Raw genomic sequence first — 18,506 nt, forward strand, 5'->3', positions numbered from 1 at the left:
TACAGACAGAGGAGAGAAAAAAAATGCCAACAGAATATTACAATCTAGGCAGCAACAATACCAGGCAAAAAGTCTCCCTTCGAAACCTCAGCTGGTAATTCTGCAGTTCCTCTGCAGATCATTTACTAAGAGGCAGTTTTAAGGGCTTCTCTATGTTCTTGCCCAAGTATTCAGACAGAAGTGGCTACCAAACCAACACAGAACACCAGGCAAACATCCACACAAGTTACTTTGCTCCTGGAAAATTAAATACCTACAGCCTGCTTGGGACTTGAATTAAACAAGCATGACAACTATTTCTATAGTGTAGATACAGGGCTTTTACAGAGGTAGGGCAGCAATAATACTGCCTCCACCATACACAGAATTTTTCTTAAGATGTTAAAAAAAAAATTCTAAATTATTTCATTACCATCTTTTGCAGGTACAGTTTTTCCCCTGTTAGCAGTCAGAAAGTTGTTTTCAGAAGCACTGTCTCTTTTTGCCATATTTAGGCCTATAAAAAGAATATATACAATTAAACATACACATCCTAACAAGTAACAATAATTTTACAGGCAAGTCATGTACAAAAAAAAATCTGACATATTTGTGGATTGCTGGATGCAAGGAAAAATGGATAAAACTGTACAATTCCTTAGACACTCGATAAACGGACAAAACGAGAACTGCAGAATTGTTTTGATGGATAAGCACAGATATTAAACCCCCTAACATATTAAACCAGTCCAAACTGTCTTGCCAAACAAACAAATGGTCTATAAGATACTATTTTTATATTGAAGGAGTTTTATTTAAATCTTTCAAACATTCCTATCTGTAACATCCACTTTAACAGCTCCACTATTCACCAGTAGTAATTTCACAATTTCTGCTTTAAAGATTACACATCAATGTTTTGAAAGAGATTTGAGATCAAATCTTCATTCATACTACAAATAATGAAGTAAGCATGCCAATGATTTTTAAGAGCCTGTCAGAGCAGCAAGGTTGAGATGTGTGTAGGAACTTGTACTCTCACCCAAGTTACAATTTACAAAGAGTCATTTTGCATTTCTGACAGTTTCCTACCCTAATTCAATGAAGAACAAGCTCATCTATGATATATCCTTTCCTTGTCATGAAAGAAAAATCCCATCTTTTTTTATTTAACTACATCTCTCAACATAATTCAGCCACAGGGACTGAACTAGTTTGCGAGTGTAGCGTATTTCCCAAAATTTTATGGCTTAGCCATTAAGGCATCAGATCAAAAAACTAGCAGTTTGTGACTGATAACACATTTCTTAATTTTATCTCAGTAATCCTTTTCCTACAAACTTGAAAAAGATCTTTTCTCATCAATCTGACAGATTACTCAAATCCAGCAGAACGAAACAGAATTTCAAAATCGCTATACAATATTATATTTTACTTTTCAGCACTTTTCAGCTTATAACCTTATCTATAAAAAGTATATTAATTTTTCTTGAATCATTACAAACCAACGTACTGCAGGGAAGAAGTTTAAAGGAAAGAAACATGACCTGGTGATGCACATAAACACGGCAAACCAAAGTTCTGCCTCTGCAGCTTTGTCCTTCCCCAGCTCCAGCCAGCCAAACAGCCAGGCTGATTAATTCCATGAATTCCAATGGAATTCTGTGCAAGGACTCCCTGCACACAGCAGCTTCCAGTGGATGTATGCTCTCCTGGGTAGATGATGCTTAACTCACTCTGATTTCTACTTCAAAGCAAGGGATCAGAAGTTTAGATTTTACAAAGACACAACTGCACCTTTGGGACAGAAAAGGTAGATTATGATTAAACTGTCACAGACAGCTTCATTCCAGACAAAGGAAAAGTCCCTCCTATTATAGTTTAATGGGTTACAAACAGTTCACAGCAAAGTGAATCAAACACTTGAAAATATTGAACAGAAGTCAACTTGGATCTGCTCCTGAGCAATATTCCTAACAAACTGCTTATCCCAAGAAGCTTCTTATGCAAGATGCCCATTTATAAATAGCTTGAATCTTGTGCTAATTGTAAATACAGACACTTAAATCTTACTCCCCCCTCAATCTATGCAGAGAAAAGTTATGTAACTCATCCATAAAGCTGTCAATATGCATCTTTTCCTGGCACCAGCTTGCTGCATGGTTTCTACATCCTTAAAATTACGGGTAAAGTGTGCAGTGGTTTAGGGTGCTTGGGGAAATTCGATGAGAATGTGGGTTCTCTTCCATCTCTTAAGCTGTGCTGCCTTAGTGTGAGTCACCTAAACAGGGCTCAAAAGGCAGAAGAAATGCCAATGCATGGTCAGCACTGCACACAGCAGGGAAAAGCCTGTTCTCCAATCAACTTGGAACCTGAACAATTAGAAAACATGGATCATTCCCTCCACAGGGAGGGAATTTACACAGAAGGATTAAGTAATTTGACCGAATTACTAAAAAACTAAACCAGAGCCAGAGACTGAGCCCTTAACTCCAGTCTGTAGACTGAGGCCTTATTATAAGGACAAACTTTCTCCTCTAATTTGGCATTGGTTTTATTCAGATAATTTAATTAGCAGATAAAACACAATGAGTTAAATAGTTCCTTTATCATGTTGCCAGATAATAAATCTCTTCAATTTCTAGGCATACAGGTGTATAGATTATTTACTAGATTTTCATTCCTTGCAAATTCTCCAGGAACATCTTAGTAAATGGAACCTCATTGAGTTAAGACACTTAACTGTATTACAGCCAATTAGAAATTACTTAAATGGCTCAAGAATAAATGTTGTGGTGAGAGGTTTTCTTTATAGAGTATGTAAAGAGTAGAAACTGTCACAGTACATCAAATCACCATAAGTACTCCACAGCTACACACAACATCCTTCCAGTACCACTTCCAGTGGCCAATGAACTTCCAACCACGACAATGTGGAGTTAATAAATACCTTATCACCTCATCCCAGGTTATGAATTAGTTCCAAACAAGTATTTTAATACCAAGATTTACTAATCCTTGAAGATTAGTATCTTTCCATCCCGTGTCAACATGCAAGGAAACACTCACCAGAATTCACTTTGGAAGTTATGTGTGTCACATCTACTTTCTTGGATTTGACCAAAGGTGAAGACCGCACGGAAGAGCTTCGTACGGAGCTTTTTTTGTGATCAGAAGCCTTGCTTATTTTGGAAAGAGGTGCAAAGATACCTGCAGAGAAAATTGCATGTGCCAACAAAGAGCCATAGATAATGGTAAAGTAGTAAAACTTTGCAGCTACTGTCTCTCACATCAATTAATTCAGGGGTTTTTTTTTAGCCATCATAACTTCCTATGCTGAGAAAGCACTTGCAGGGTAGGAAGGACAAGCTCAAGTGGACAGTGAAAATAAAATCCTTTTCAAGCAACTTGGACAGAGTAAGTTGGAAGCACTCAATTAGAATTATCAATTAGAATCCCCTTTTTGTCCTAACAGTAATGCTCAGTCTCCCTCACTACAAAAACACAACACCTTTGTATGTCCTGTGTGGCCATGGCACCTCAATTAAAATACCTCAAGCTCTAAGTTAGAAAACAACTACAAGCACGAGTATTTTATCAAGGAAGACTAAGCAGGTAAAGAAACATGGCTATTATTGTTACAGTACAAACAAGTAGTTTCAACAGTATAGGTGAAAAACCAGGAAATCTCAGTTTCAAGGAAATTTTGACTGGTTGGCTGTTTCAGTCATTTTGCAAATAGTTGCAGTCAAAACTTGAGGACCAGCTAAAGAGCCAATAAAACAAACAAAGCACTACAAATAAAAGCAACAGAATCTGCTACCTGTTTTTATCCTCCCAAATGGTTCATATTTACCAGTACTCTTCAAAATTTGGGGGTTTAAAAATTGAAGGAAAAAGAAATAAAGGCTATACCACGTTTTGGTGCACACTTGAAGTACTGGACTTTTCCAACACTTCCATTGTTCTTTCCTTCTGGTTCATCCAGTTCTACACCAGCCCACTGGCCACTGGCAAATTCTGTTGTGCCACAAAATCTTAAGGTACCAACCTAAGAGAAAAAGCATCAACACAGAATGGGTTTGTTAAACAAGTTTTGCTCATGAGAAAATAGTATCAGTTATGAAAGAGACAGCAAGTCATCGCCAAACTTTTCATCACAAAAATGCAAACATCATTTCCCTCACTTATTCACATTCCTACCTTTCACTACATCCCTCAATACATTTTCCAAAAAGATCTTAGTCCTTCTGTGTGTATTTTGCATTAAACAGCAGCCATGGTTATGACAGATGTCACAACAGACATGAATTAGACAGTAAGAACCACTGTAAACACAGCTCCAGGTCATGGTACAGGAGCACACACCCAATGAAAGGTTTTACTTTCACTGTTTATACAACAAGAATTCCAGAATCAGGGCTAGGTATCTTCCTGGAGGTTCCATAGAAATATTTGATTAAATAAATCTGTGTGCACATAAACACATACATACAAGTGTGTATGGATATATGTAACTGGCAAAGGTTCCAGGGCAAACTTCAGAGCATAATTAATTTTTTCTTTAGAAAAGATTCGTAGCTCTTCTATTCCCTCCTTATGATTAAACAAAATTTTAAAAGCCAGCAAATGTTTTAAACATTTGCTGTTGCTTCAATATATACCATAAACTCTTAACAGATAAGCATATGAAGACTACCAAGACAGACCAGTCTTGCTGGTGGACGCCATTCTCTGCAAATATACATTATAAACGCACACACTTCAACCAAACAGGGGAGGAATAACTACAAGAGATGCATTTAACATTGATTTAAATTCCTTTTCATATTTGATTTTTAAATTAGTTTTAGTAATAAAAACCTTTGATCTTTCAGTTGCTCCGTTTTCCTCATCTTATGTGACCTTAATATTAGTTCATTTCACACTACGACTCCACTGTTTAATCCAACCCTCAGAGTAAACAGATAGAATTTTATTTTTTTTACTATAAAACCTTCCAGCTACTCTTTCCTAATGTCTGTAAAGAAATAAACATGACCCAGAGCCTCTTCTCTCGTGCTGAAGATCTCCTTTAAACTTGATTGTTATAGGCAGGTATGTCACACAAATCTAGACTGAGACCTGTTAGCTACTGACACAGGGATCAAATTCAGCCAGGGGAAGTTTGGCCAAGCAGCCCCAGAGTTTCCTACAATTTCTCCACTTACTTTCCAGGCACCAGCTAAGGACACTTACTGAGCAGAGAGATCAGCCAGCATCCTAAAACAGAGGCTGGAGATTGAAAAACTGTGCCTCCAATCTTGCCCTAGGACCTGTGCAAGCAATGAGCAGGGGATCTCCCTCACATGAGACAGAGCAGGAGCAGTTTTCTCCCCGTTGCTGGTGTCCCTGCACTCCCATTTCATCAGATGTGATCTAAATGGACACTCAGTCTAGCAGAGCAGGAGCTGGTGGAGCTGTGGGGCCCCAAATCACAAACACAAACACCTGCTTACACAGCTTCCTCCCCTGTACGACAACTGGAATGACAGCAGTGGGAGTCAAGAGAGGAATCCCTTCTCCCTCTGGCATCTGCTGTGCTTGGCTTTCAAGTTTCATTAAAGTTGACATATTAAGAGACTGCAGAAGCAGGAAAGACAACAGGAACCTGTAAATATAGCTCCAAAAAATGCTGCTGTTCCAAGCACTCTCATCCCAGCTTCCATATTCCAGAATGAGAACGGATCCAGGAGAAGGTTAAAAACAGGGCACCATTTTCATCATCCTGTCACTTTTGCTCCACCCTGCAGGAATTTATCGAGGGGGAGGGGAAGGCAGGGCTGAGAACAGCTTCTCCATTCAGGCAAATGGGGAAAAGGGGTGGGAAGCAATGTGGGAGTAATGCACAACAGCTCCTCGCACACAAAGGAAGGAAGGAAGGGAGGAAAGCTGTCATGGAAATGGAAGTTCAAAAAGAACAATCACATTCCTTCTTCTCACCTGCTCTAGAACAGATTTGGCTCCCTTAAAGAAAAACAAGCTAGTGGCAAAGCCCTGCTGGCCTCTGGCAGTACAAAAAACAGCTTCCAACAACTTAAAAAACACTGCAACAGCATAATCAATTAGAAGACTAAAAGTAACCAGACCCAGGCAGCTCTATCCACACACAGTGAGCACGTTACAGCATGAACCATTCTGTGGACCTTACTTAGAGGAAAGATACACAAGAACACCAGTTTCATCACTTTCTTGCTCTAAAGCTTCCATTAACTTGCACTTACATTATCTCCCCTTGCTGCCACTGTGATTTCTGATAAAGAAACTTCTGTCTTTAAAGAATAAGTGGCTTTCTGTACATACTTCAGTTAAAATGCTTTCTGCATAGCTAGTGATTCCTTTGCTTTCCCTGACCCAATTTCAAGAACACACCAAATTAAAATACACAATGGAAGCTGCTTCACACTCTTGCTGGAGATCACTTTAGAACATTTCAGTTGTGACAGTTACAAATCTGAAGTTATATTAGGAAAGCTATTAAAGCAAAAGCTATTCAAATATAAAATTTTGCTCACAAATGCTTTCAATATTTACCATGAAAAAAGAACTTCTTTAAAAGAGTTCTAGCACTTAGATCCCTTGCCATCAGAGCAAATAAAAAGTCTGAATACCAAATGCAATATTAATGTTATAGTTTTCAAATATATTTTTAGAAAGGTGGCTATCATGGTAGCTTTTAAAAAGCTATTCACATTTGAGCTGGGCCTCTATTAGCTACATCCTTATATTTCCACAGAACCATGTAACAACCTTGTTGGCACAGCACTGCTTCAAAGATTTTAGCTGCATTGCACCAGTGAAATTGGGTTACTCTAGGCTAAGCAGAACTGAAGGGTTTTTTCCCTGCCTTCTGGAAGCTATCAGGAGTACTTCACAAATGCACACTCCTAACAAAGCTGGGCAACTCACAAATTGGTGAGTTTTACCATCACTTTGATGTGACACCCAAAACATTAATAAAAGCTGAGCCATGCTGATGTACTATAGGAGACTGTTAAAGATCATTTAAAGACACAAAATGCAGTCTATGCCTGTCAAAACTGCTTTTCATAATAATGACTTTATCACACAACTCTTCAGCTTATTACTTTCCATAACCAGTTCCTTGCTGCCATCCAGATGTCACACCTTCCAGAAAGCATTTCAGACCCCCAAATTGAGGTATGTCTCAAAAGTGGTAAATGAATGGACTCTGCAGGAATTATGGGAGTAGTACCAGGCTGGTGGCCACACCTTCTGTCCTGCAATAACAACACGATCTCCCAGCTTCAGGCCAAGTGATAAAAGCATGGCCCTGCCAGTGACGTGGTCGTAGGTTGAAATCATGGCTTTGGAGATGTCACATGCGAGAGGCACTGCATCCAGCAGGATCTGCTTGATTTCCTTGGCACTGGCTGCTGCGTCTGCCATTTCCAGTGGCATATCTACAGGATCAGGAACCACATCAGCTGGAATCTGCCCTTTGTCATTCTGTAGAAACATAACATAGCACAGGATTTAATGTTATTACAAGATAAATCTGATCAGGTGAAAGCACAGCATTTTATGAAGTGTTTAATCCTCTTTATTAGGTATTTTTCCTAGAATATAAACAGCTATGAAAAAATCCACATTTTCAAATAAGGACGCCGAAACATCCTTCAATAGATCAGCTAGCATGACAACATCTCATTTTAGAAACCAACAAGTAGCCAATGTTTTTAAATTTAAGAACATTATTAGGACTCAGAACACCTGAAACAGAACACTTGTATCTGTGTACCTGAACAAAGAGTTAGGAAAGCAAGGCAGCCTTCTGGACTGTAATGCCAATACCAAAATGCCAACTCCTCCCAAAGAATCTATCTTTACCCAGCATATAGCTTGCTCCTTGGTGATGCTTATTCCAAATGTAAGAGATTAATTTAATTAATGTATGTTGCATATATAGAATATGCAAATGTGATGGCTCACAAGAGTACCTGAATAAATCTGTTCAGATTTATTTAGACACAGACCATCCTACAAGAGATGAATTAAAGACAGAGTCCTTTCCAAACAAGCCGCCTTCCCAAAGAGCCGTGACTGTGATCCCTACACGACAGGACAAGTTGCTGGAGTACCAGCTCCCCTGGAGTTAACCTCAACTCCAGGCCAGTTGCTCAGACAGCAGGTACTGTCAGGCTGCTCCAGGGACACTTCTGTCTACACTCTTTAGCAAAGCCATTGGCGTGGAGCTTCGGCTGTCTGCCCATTTTCACAACATTTGTGGAAAAATTATCATCTCAGTCCTCAAAATTTCTTCTCAACTGAGCTCCTGGACTCAGACATTACCAGAAGGAATGATGCAGAGTACAACTGTATTTGTTTTAGTCCCTTCAAAATAAACTAGAAGTTCATTGTTTCCTCAGCTGGCTCTCAATCCATCTCAAAGCTAGAAAAGTATAATCCTTACTCAGAATTTACACTGCTATTCCCAAATAATCAAACTCTACACACTGTCTCTAGTCAAAACTTTATTGCAAGTTTGAGCAATTCAACACCCACCATTCCTTAAAAACCTCCAATTACTCTGTGAGTAAAAATCACACTACCTTAAAAACAGGATATGGCTGGGTTAAAGTTGAGTGGGGAGTTTGAGTTTGTAGTCATGACATTAGAGATTATTCTGGTCAGATCAGTCCCACAATTCAGCCCACCAGGTGCCCTGCAAACCTCTGTGCCAACACAAAGCAGGGGCAGAGCAGTGGCAAGAAGGCAAAGTGGAAGCTCAGGGGAAGCCCAGGATTTCTCTTCTCAAGGGCACAGCCACCTCTGCCAGCTCAGAATGCTTATGCAACTACAAACCAGCATTCACTGTGACAACAGGCTCCTAAACACACAGCTGACAGAGAACTTGAGACACATACATTCACACTGAATAGAGGGACAAAGAAGAAACTCATCATTTTTTAAGAGATCTAGATTGAATATCATGAACTGTATGGACAATAATGTTTCAGAAGATTTCACACCAACAGTGCTACATAAAATAATGACTTTTGAGTACCCTTAAAACAACTATGATTTCTCATTTAAAATAACCCTCCACATTTGAAAATGAAGAACTGAGATACTGGTTTTGCTAAAATAAGAAAACCTTCCAAGCCCTCCCTGCCAAAAAAACAACCCAAAAAAGCCCCACACAAAACAACAAATACAAAATCAAACAGAAAACATGGTCAAAACCCCAGATAGTGGCTAGACACATATAACAACACTTTGCACTATAACCTATGCTTATTATTAGGTTACTAAGCAGAGCAGGTGATGTTTATGCATTCTCAGTTACTCATGCTAACACCAGGCTCAATGCTAAGCACAACACTGTGTTTCTGGAGGGCAAGGACTGCACTCCTCCATTTCTGAAAAGATCCCCCACTGTCTCAGCTGTTGCAAGACACCCAGGAGTTTTAATAAATGAAAGCTTAAACAACAGACAACAAACCTCCTGAAAGTTATTTGAACTAATGAACTAGACCATGACACAAAAATACAAACTTCAACACACAAGTAAGACAAAGCACACAAAATCATCCACTATGAGTTAGTTGCAAGTATCTTTTTCTGAGGCACTCTCACTCCACGTAGCACACTTTTAGCTAATCAAAATCCTGGACAGACTGTTCAGTTTTTCCAGGTATTTTTTTCACCTTCTGGTGAATCTACAACCTAACTCCTTACCCTAAAGGCAGGATTTGCTCCATGTTCCAGTAAACACTTGACAGCTCCTGTGCATAGGTTAAATGCAGCAATATGCAAAGCTGTTCCAAAATCAAAATCACTACAGGTGGCATCCACATCTGCAATTAAACATCACATGTGAGGTATGCAAGTCTCTTACATAAACATTTCCCACTACAGATTCCTTGTGAGGACATTCATTTTTATAGTTTATGTTAGCATTTACACAGACACACCATTATTTATGTACCAAATGCATATGAGAAGTAATTCTACATAGAATATCAACCTTATTTGCATCTGTTTATTCATACCATGAACCAACCTGGAAGATGAGCATGTACTTCCACTCATTTTTTAATACTGATGGCTTAACTGCAAAATTGCTGCTACTGTGCCAAGATTAACAAGTGAGTAACTTCAGCTTTGCAAGTAAATTAATGTTTTAATGTTTCAGAAACATTTATATTTTATTGCTTCTAGGTGTCAAACGTTAAAATGAGATGCATCTTCAAACAGTTGTTTTCCTTTGTGAGCATGCAGTAGGGCAAGGGAAAACTGATTATGCATCTGCTTTACATTGATTTAATTACTAATGGTCAAGAATGAAGTAAGAGCTGGTGATTGTTATCATCTCTTTGTTTTCAAGGAATTGCACTCTGAAGGGTCTCGCACTGGCAGTTTGGAAAATGGAGCACTGCATTTGACTGGAAGCAATTTAGCACAATATATATTTCTATCAGTTGTTCCCAATGTATCTTTCAATCTGCTATGAAGTTATTACTGTTCTAGAAGATTGGAGTTTAAATGTCTGTTTAGTCTGAGGCTCCTCTCTTAAATTATACAAGAGAGATGTCATTTTGAGTCAATTAGATATAGGACTGTTAATTAAAAATGCCAGTTGATTTCATACACAAACCAAAAGACCACATGTATTAGCAATCACATTCCAATTTGAAATACCAGGGAGGAACATAAAACTTTCCACCTCAGGGCTGAAGAGTCTCCTCATAATTTCCAGTATCAGTCTCCATCCCAAAAAACACTGGCCCTTCTCACAATGCCATAAACAAAGTATATCCCAACATCATCAAAATCCTTATATAGTTACACTAAATGAACAAGTGAAACATCAATATATATATAGAAGATACAGAGTTATATATGTCTGTATAGACATGCTGAGTTCATACACACTAATAAAATTGCCTCTATTTTAAAAATACCAAAGGTAACAAATTTGCAATCAGAATTTAACAGTTTTGCAACTGCACTGTTTGAACAAAAATGTGAAAAAAGACTGCATTCACATGCCTCAGTCATAATGAGAGCTACATATGCAGATGTACCCTTTATATACCAAAGGTCAGGAGACATTACCAGTTTAAAACCAGCTAGAAGCTGAGGAGCTGTATACAGCCACTGAAACTTCCATGGAAGTTTACAGCCCGACATCTTCTGCACACATAGGAGCCAATTTGCAGAAATACTGGCCAGTAGCATCAGCTAATGAGCCAGCAACAGTTGCATGTATTTCTGTTTTGAAAAACAAAATGTGTAGTTCGTTTGTTTTTTTTTGAGTTCGACTGTGACTTCCTCAGACTTGCAAATTTCATACTTTTGTTTTTTGAACAGTTCTCTTGTGGGCAGAGCAGAGGTGACAGAAAAAAAGACAAATAGCAAATGTTACCTGCCAACTACCCCCAAACTATCTAGAAGAAAATAATATACAATTTTTGTATTTAAAAACCTCTAAAAATCCAAGATCAAACTAGCTCTCTCCTGTAACAACTGAGAAGTAAACCTGTATGAAGAAGTGAACTACGAAGTGTTATAAAGAAAGTAGTTTAGCAGTAAATCAAAAGGAAACCCCTGTGCTTCACAATGGGTGTCTCAGAGCCAGCATACCACTGTCTTGAAAAGCTATTTATATATTAACAACCATTTTTTCTCCAGTTCAGTTATGGACCCATCCAAAGCATGTTCGCCTTCTATGTATGTTCTTCCTTCTCTGCAAACTCCCTGATGAAGTATGAAGCTTAAATTATTTTATTAATTCAGACTATCCATTGTTTCCATATCACAGGGCAAATAATTTTATCTATTTCCTGAGGTAAAGAACATCAGCTGCTTATCCAAAAACTGCCAACTGCCGAGATATTTAACCAGAGTGGTTTCCTTGGAAATCTGAGCAAAATCCCAACCCTTCTGTAGGAACTGCACAGGAGGAGAACACCAAATGCAAATAAGGTCTGAAAGGAGACCTAAAAACTGCTGATGCTAATTATGGGCGCCAGGCTATTGAAATGTGATGTGGACTTAACTACTGTACTGTGATTTTGTCTTTTGTTACCAACCCACACTTGTCACCTCCCAAGCAAGTCACACCAGTAACAGCACTGCCTAACAACTACCTGCATGAAGATTCAAGATGTGGTAAGCAAGCCCTGGGTACTCCAAAAACCTAACAGCTTTTCAGACTGTTAAGACAGAGTCCCTAGATTAAAAATCCTTTTGCAAACTGGGGCAATCAGAAGGACGCCCAGTCAAACAAATTCACATTTGTACAATTTTAGTGATAAAGATGCTTATTGGTTTTGCTGTCCTGACCAAATTAGAAACAAACAGTTGTGGTTTAACACCATTTCTGTATTTGCATTAGTATATGTAGGGCTCCAATTACCAATCCTTCACAGTATCACTGCAAAAGATGTTACCTATTTACACCAAACACTAAACTCAAATTGTTCCTTCAGCTTTCTACACAGCTGAGAAATGGGGAAAAAGAGCATGTCAAAATAGCCACAGTCACAGGTTCACCACATGAAACTGCCAAATCTCCACTATTCCTTTAACCTTCTCCCCACATTTCAAATATTCTTCTCAATGTTTAAGCAACCTTAAACACCATTTTACTGGAATAGTTGTACCTTTGGTTTTTCTGAAAACATTCTTTTAGTTATCAATAATTTAAGATTAACCTGTTTGCTTTCCAGTCTATTTGAAACTTCTATTCCCTTGTACAATAGAAGTACAAAGCTTAAATTTAAAAACCAGCAAGAAACAGTACAGTAAACCACTAAAAATAGGTTAAGAGAAAAATGAACCAATGAGGCTGAATAGAAGAATACAAAATTATTTATGAATCATGGGTAAGTGAACACCACACTTACAGACCACTATATATCAGCTTAGAATGTACAAGATACGGACAACTACATGAAACAAAGGTCACAAAGCTTACCTTTTGGCTTTGCATTTTTCAAAATAACACTGATCAGTTCTGGAACATCAAAGTAGGCAGCATAATGCAAGGCATTCATATTTGTCCAGCGGCTGCGTAAGCTGCTGTCAGCACCCAAATCAATAAGCTGTGTTGCAAATTTTACAGCAGTTTCAACATCACCTGCAGGGTAATTTTTGTAAAGTATGCATTAGTGATTTTTTTTTTTTGACCTGAAAAAACACACATGTCTATGCGTAATACAAAATGTACATTAGGCCCTTTAAGCTCACAACAGAACTGTAACTATTTTTCTTTTCTTATAGCCTTTTTTTTTTTAGGATTAGGATAAAAAATCTTTGCCCTTTATCATAAAGAGCTGAGATCTCTAGTGTATAATAACACCATCTGTTTTTCACTAATGTAAGTACTGGGTCAGCCACCAAATCCAGGAGTTTAAGTATCTGATAGAAGAAAAAGAATTGCACATCACAATGCTGAAGTTTGTGTTAAAAGATCTGACAACACCAGGGAAGACGACCTATGCCAGACTTCTCTCAAACTCAGAGGAGAAGTGAGCCCAGGTCAATGAAGAAGTAACACAATACAGAAAAGTTAATAGGGGTATTCAAACAGAGTTAAATGTGCTCTCATTTCCAGTATTTATGACCATAATAATGCAAATGAAGTCTATTGTTCTCTTCTGACATGAACAGGGTGAAAGAAACAAAACAAAGAGAACAGCCAGTCGCCTAAATGTTCTGCTGTAAGAAAACTACACCAAAAACTACAGCGAGCTTGCAGCTTGCACCAGTCTGAAACTGCCTTTGCTACATGAAGTACCTGTTTAAGCTGGCACTACTGTCTCTAATACCTAGAACTACTAACTCTTGCTCCCCATGGCTATTGCTGCGGTTCTGCACTTTCCTTGCTTATGGCCACTAGAAGAAAGAAAACCAAACACGAAAAATAAATCTACTGCAAGGAAAAATTCTGTAACAGTCAGTACGAAAAGCTTATGTGAGTCAATCAGGTTTCTACATCTCTGACTTTTTTTTTACTCACCAATGCCATGAGCCCCTGATTTGCAAGTATAATGCAGGAGGGTCATATCAGTCAGTCCATCTCTGTCATTCACATTGCAACCCCTTTTAATGATCTGACAGGCAAGTGGAAAACAAGTACATTTTAGCTCTGGCATATCTCTGACATCACTGCTATTTCAGATATATTGACTCCTAAATTCATTGCAATGGCTAGTAACAAAGAAGCCTGCCAGAAAAAACTCTAATTGCAAAACAGAGCAACATACACAAATGTAATAAACAACATCATAATGAACCTTCATTATTTACAGATTTAAAAAATTCTTTATATTGCTCTTTCTAACATATACTTCACATGCTAAAAAGTTAAGCAGTTAACTGCACAGGAAGATGATTTATGAAGCTCTTCCCTTGTTCTTTGATCTCTCAACAATTACCCACCCCACTCCCACACATCTCCCAAAAGAAGCCCCAGTTATAATATAGTATGGTTTATCTTCACTACACTTCCCCACATGTGCAGAAAGCCTGTAATCCAGAAGAAAAATAAGAAAGTAGGATGGAAATACTAGAAACATATTTTGTGCCTAGGAAAGATTGCCCTTAAGGCCAAGCTTCAACAGTAACTTCATATATTGGGAGTTTGGGATTACTGCTAAGTAGGAAACTGAAACACCAAGGTGAAGGGTCTCACTCAACACAATTGTCTTGAGAAACATTGTTTATACCATCTCTGCAAATGTACTGAATTTTATCCATCATCTTTCTTTTTCCAAATAAAAGCTGACAACATGTAGAATACAAGGTATGATCAGTCACTACCTGTTAAGAGGCAGAAACTGTATCTGCATTTATGATTAATTCTGCTTCTGAATTAAATGGTTTTATTCACTATCAAGACAGTATTTGACATTGAGAGCACTCAAGGATCTTCATTTGTATCTCACCTCATTCCCAATAATATCAATATTTTGCTGAACCTGTGGAACCCACTGCCTTAAGATAGCAAACAATTCAGAAACTGATGTTTTGGGGTCGAAGAGTATTTCTTGGCATGCTGCATCATTGGGATCGAAGAAGGAAAACTCTGTTTAAAGAAAAAGAATCCTTATGTAAAATCCTGACATTTAACACTCATCTAGTTTTTCAAACTCAGAGGCAAAGAATAGCAGAGAGAAAATGTCTTCCTTCTTCTTCCTCCATCACAATTTACATAGAACATACTAAAATATAAACATACACACTCTAACCAGGAAGACATTCTGTGACCTCTGCTATTTTCAGTGTTTTATGAATGCATCAATCCCAGCTGGTGGCAGCTGCAGGAAACAAACACCTTCAAAAATTAAAGCACCAAACCAAGACCAGAAGAAAAAAAAAAAAAAAGAAAAAAAAAAAAAAAAAAAAAAAAAAGACACTTTTAAGGATTTTAAGCCTCATGTTCTTTCAGGCAACCCAAACTGTAAGTATATAACACACACCTTTATTATAAAAGTATACGTCACATTACTCACAGGTGTATGTGTATGTTATACACATGCTCTATTTTAAATCTCTGGAATTTCTTACAACTCTGGAAAATTATATGAAAGAATCTGGTTAGCAATGGCTATGAGGAGAGGGAATGGAAGCAGAGTCCACTGCCATCAGCAAATGAATCATGGCATACACTTAACTTTTACCCCTGCTGCAGCTATCAGGGAGTTGCCTTTTAAACAGGTTTTGGATAAATGCACAACTCAGCTCACATCCCTCACAGATTCACCACTCTCAGACAGGACAGACAAGTTAAGCAACAAATACCATCAGCCATCTGGGTGTGGGACATGGCATAAACCACTCCTGGGTGAATCATCCCAACCTTTCCCCAAAACCAGCATACCTGACCTCTAGATTGGATTAACAGATAAAAGCACACACAGAGTTTGCTTCCTGGTTATTTAGAGTTCCTCAAACTGCATCGCCCTGATCCAACAAGAATGGAAAAGGAGGACAACTTCACTGACATTTAACATGAATTTTTATTTGCACCTAGCATATAAAAAAAAACCCCAAATCCTTTATCTCCCAGCACTACATGAAGTGTGCTTCTTCCCTACATCCCATGCATCAACACATCTACTGATTTACCCACCAATATTTACCTTCCACATAAACCACAGCTGTACTTCATAGCTTTCAGCTGTAGATAACAGACAACTAGGCAACAAGATTAATGACCCTGCACGATATTCACAGTTCTTACTCTGCCAGGAAGATTTCTAGCCACAAACCTGATCCAAATTATCTATCAGAAATCAACTCTTACAATCAGCATGATAGGAAAAAAATGTGAGACTGTATCAAGTATTAATAACAACCACTCTAAGTGCTTAACAGGTGATCAGCTGTAGTCTTTGCAAACCAAAGCAATGCTACAGAAAATCTGCTGAAGCAATGAATCCCATGAAGGGATGCCAATGGTATGTAGATAATTTAAGATATTACGTTCTCCCCCTCTCTTTCCCAAGTATTAATTACAGTGCTCAACTGCATTAAGGAAAAATAAATGCACTGAATGCAAAGACTGAGAATCTCTCTCTGTAATGGTTTAACTTCCTTCCCCCAGATCAGCAATGTTAGTGTTACATAGCAATCTCCTATAAAAGGATTTTTTTTTTTTATTAAATGAGTAGGCAGAAGCCAGGTAGAACAGACAGTGAAATTATAGAGTTATTAGAAGATACCACAACAAAACAATATTTAAAGAAGGCAAATTGAAACTTTATCTAATGGATAAGAAAGCAGAATGGAATAAATCATGGCAGTACTTAGAGCAGACTAGGAGACATAAGTGATGAGAACAGGGCTAAACCATGCTAGGACACATGTTCATGTACTGAAATATATCATGTGGAACACTTACACTCCCAACCTGAACTACCTTATAAAAAATGGGTCTCAAGAATACTGAGTCTGTCAAACACAGAACATTGCATATATTATTTTTTATTTTTTTTTTCCTGAATGCAGTTGATTGCTCTGATCAATGCATGGGAAACACAGGTGGAGGGATTAAATTCAAAGGCATTGTAATTGTAGCTATCAGTAAAGCTCCTTACCTATGGTGACATTTTGACACGTTATATACTGTTAGAAATTTTATTATAATTTATACATGTGAAGACAGTTACTGAAGACAAACATTATTCTGACAGCTATCACTGATACTTGGTACCATTTTCTACTGCTCACTTTATGGTCCTTACCACTACAAAAATGTACACTTCCAACAGAAATATCCTCTTCTAGTACATCATTTACGTAAGAAAAAGTGTAACTCAAGATGTTTTAAATGTGGTGTAGATTAACTTCCCTTACTTACTCCAATTTTACATCTTAACACAATATCCAGTTCTACACTGAGATGTGAAAGAACTACAAATATGACCACACATGCACATTACTATATAAAGGAAAAGATATAATTTATAGTGTATACAATAAGAAAAATGCAAAAAGCATGGGTCTTCACCTTTCATTTAACAGAGAATCCATTTAATAAGAAAGCATTTTCTGCAAAGAAGTAATTAAGATTAATTAAGCTTTTCCTAAAATTTATTATTCAAATTTATTTTCTGCTGATCACAAATTCATTTTCTGTTTAAAGTACATACCACAGTCTGAAGGCATTGGTGCTGCAGCAACTGAAAAAGTAACAGACGTTTCAGAGTTTGGGAATAAGAACTGTTCTCTTTCAATGAGGGAACCTCCTTCGAAGGAAGATTCTGGGAGATCCTCTATGGTCATCTTCTAGAAAGTTCCTTTAGGAGGACAAAAATCAATAAATAACCTCATTGGAAAAACTTTGGATTGGTTCTGTCATAGTAAGATATAATATGCAATGAGACTAAAATCTTAAATCTGTAAACAACCTATTACTGCCATTACATTATTACAAACCAATAAATTAACCAAGCTCATAAAGGTTATTAATGGTTATCATGGTGTCAAGATTAGCCAGCTTCTAGTTTGGACTTCTACCACTAAACCTACACATAAGTAATGGAAAACATTATATTTCTCCCCAGTTTCCCACTTGAGCAATAAAGAAAATATTAATTCTCTAATTAGCAAACACACACTGAGGATAAATGGATTAGTGTGTTTCACAGCTTTATGAAAATGTAAAGCATCAAGTACCTGCCCTCATACTCTGCACGCACATTCCCTCCCTTCACCACGAGCTGCCAGCTACTGCTGCCTCCTCTTTTTAAATTCTCAGCTCTTTCATCTTCCCACACACAACAATTCATCACCAAGTGATTCACTCCTGGACTCACGATTCCATATCAGCTCCTTTCCCAGCTCTTCTCCTCGATGTTTTAAAATAGCACACTTACCACAGCGTTGTAACCTTCACCCTCGTGTTGTTTCCAGCCAACTTCCCTGGCCTTACAGCAATCTAGGAGAGAGAACCAAGACTAAATGGTTGTAGAGTTATAGTGACAAAATTTAACAACCAGCCCAAGTTACAT

General features: G+C 37.9%; 1 protein-coding gene across 2 annotated transcripts in view; it reads right to left on the minus strand.

Annotated features, from left to right (window-relative positions):
- CLIP4 (CAP-Gly domain containing linker protein family member 4) overlaps positions 1–18,506 on the minus strand; it is a 30,297-nt gene that overhangs the window by 8,196 nt on the left and 3,595 nt on the right. The window contains exons 3-12 of one of the 2 annotated variants that reach the window (XM_086871399.1): positions 18,372–18,433; positions 17,646–17,792; positions 14,937–15,076; positions 14,009–14,102; positions 12,965–13,126; positions 9,721–9,839; positions 7,252–7,488; positions 3,895–4,030; positions 3,049–3,189; positions 413–496 (exon numbers count right to left, since the gene is read on the minus strand). In XM_086871399.1, the coding sequence (XP_086727525.1) occupies positions 413–496; positions 3,049–3,189; positions 3,895–4,030; positions 7,252–7,488; positions 9,721–9,839; positions 12,965–13,126; positions 14,009–14,102; positions 14,937–15,076; positions 17,646–17,778 (1,246 nt within the window). In that variant the 5' untranslated portion in view covers positions 17,779–17,792; positions 18,372–18,433. The remainder of the gene's footprint in view (positions 1–412; positions 497–3,048; positions 3,190–3,894; positions 4,031–7,251; positions 7,489–9,720; positions 9,840–12,964; positions 13,127–14,008; positions 14,103–14,936; positions 15,077–17,645; positions 17,793–18,371; positions 18,434–18,506) is intronic. The other variant, XM_086871404.1, reaches the window with a different exon arrangement.

This window comes from Cyanistes caeruleus, chromosome 2 (genome assembly GCF_971803275.1).
Source record: "Cyanistes caeruleus chromosome 2, bCyaCae1.hap1.1, whole genome shotgun sequence".
NCBI lineage: Eukaryota > Metazoa > Chordata > Aves > Passeriformes > Paridae > Cyanistes > Cyanistes caeruleus.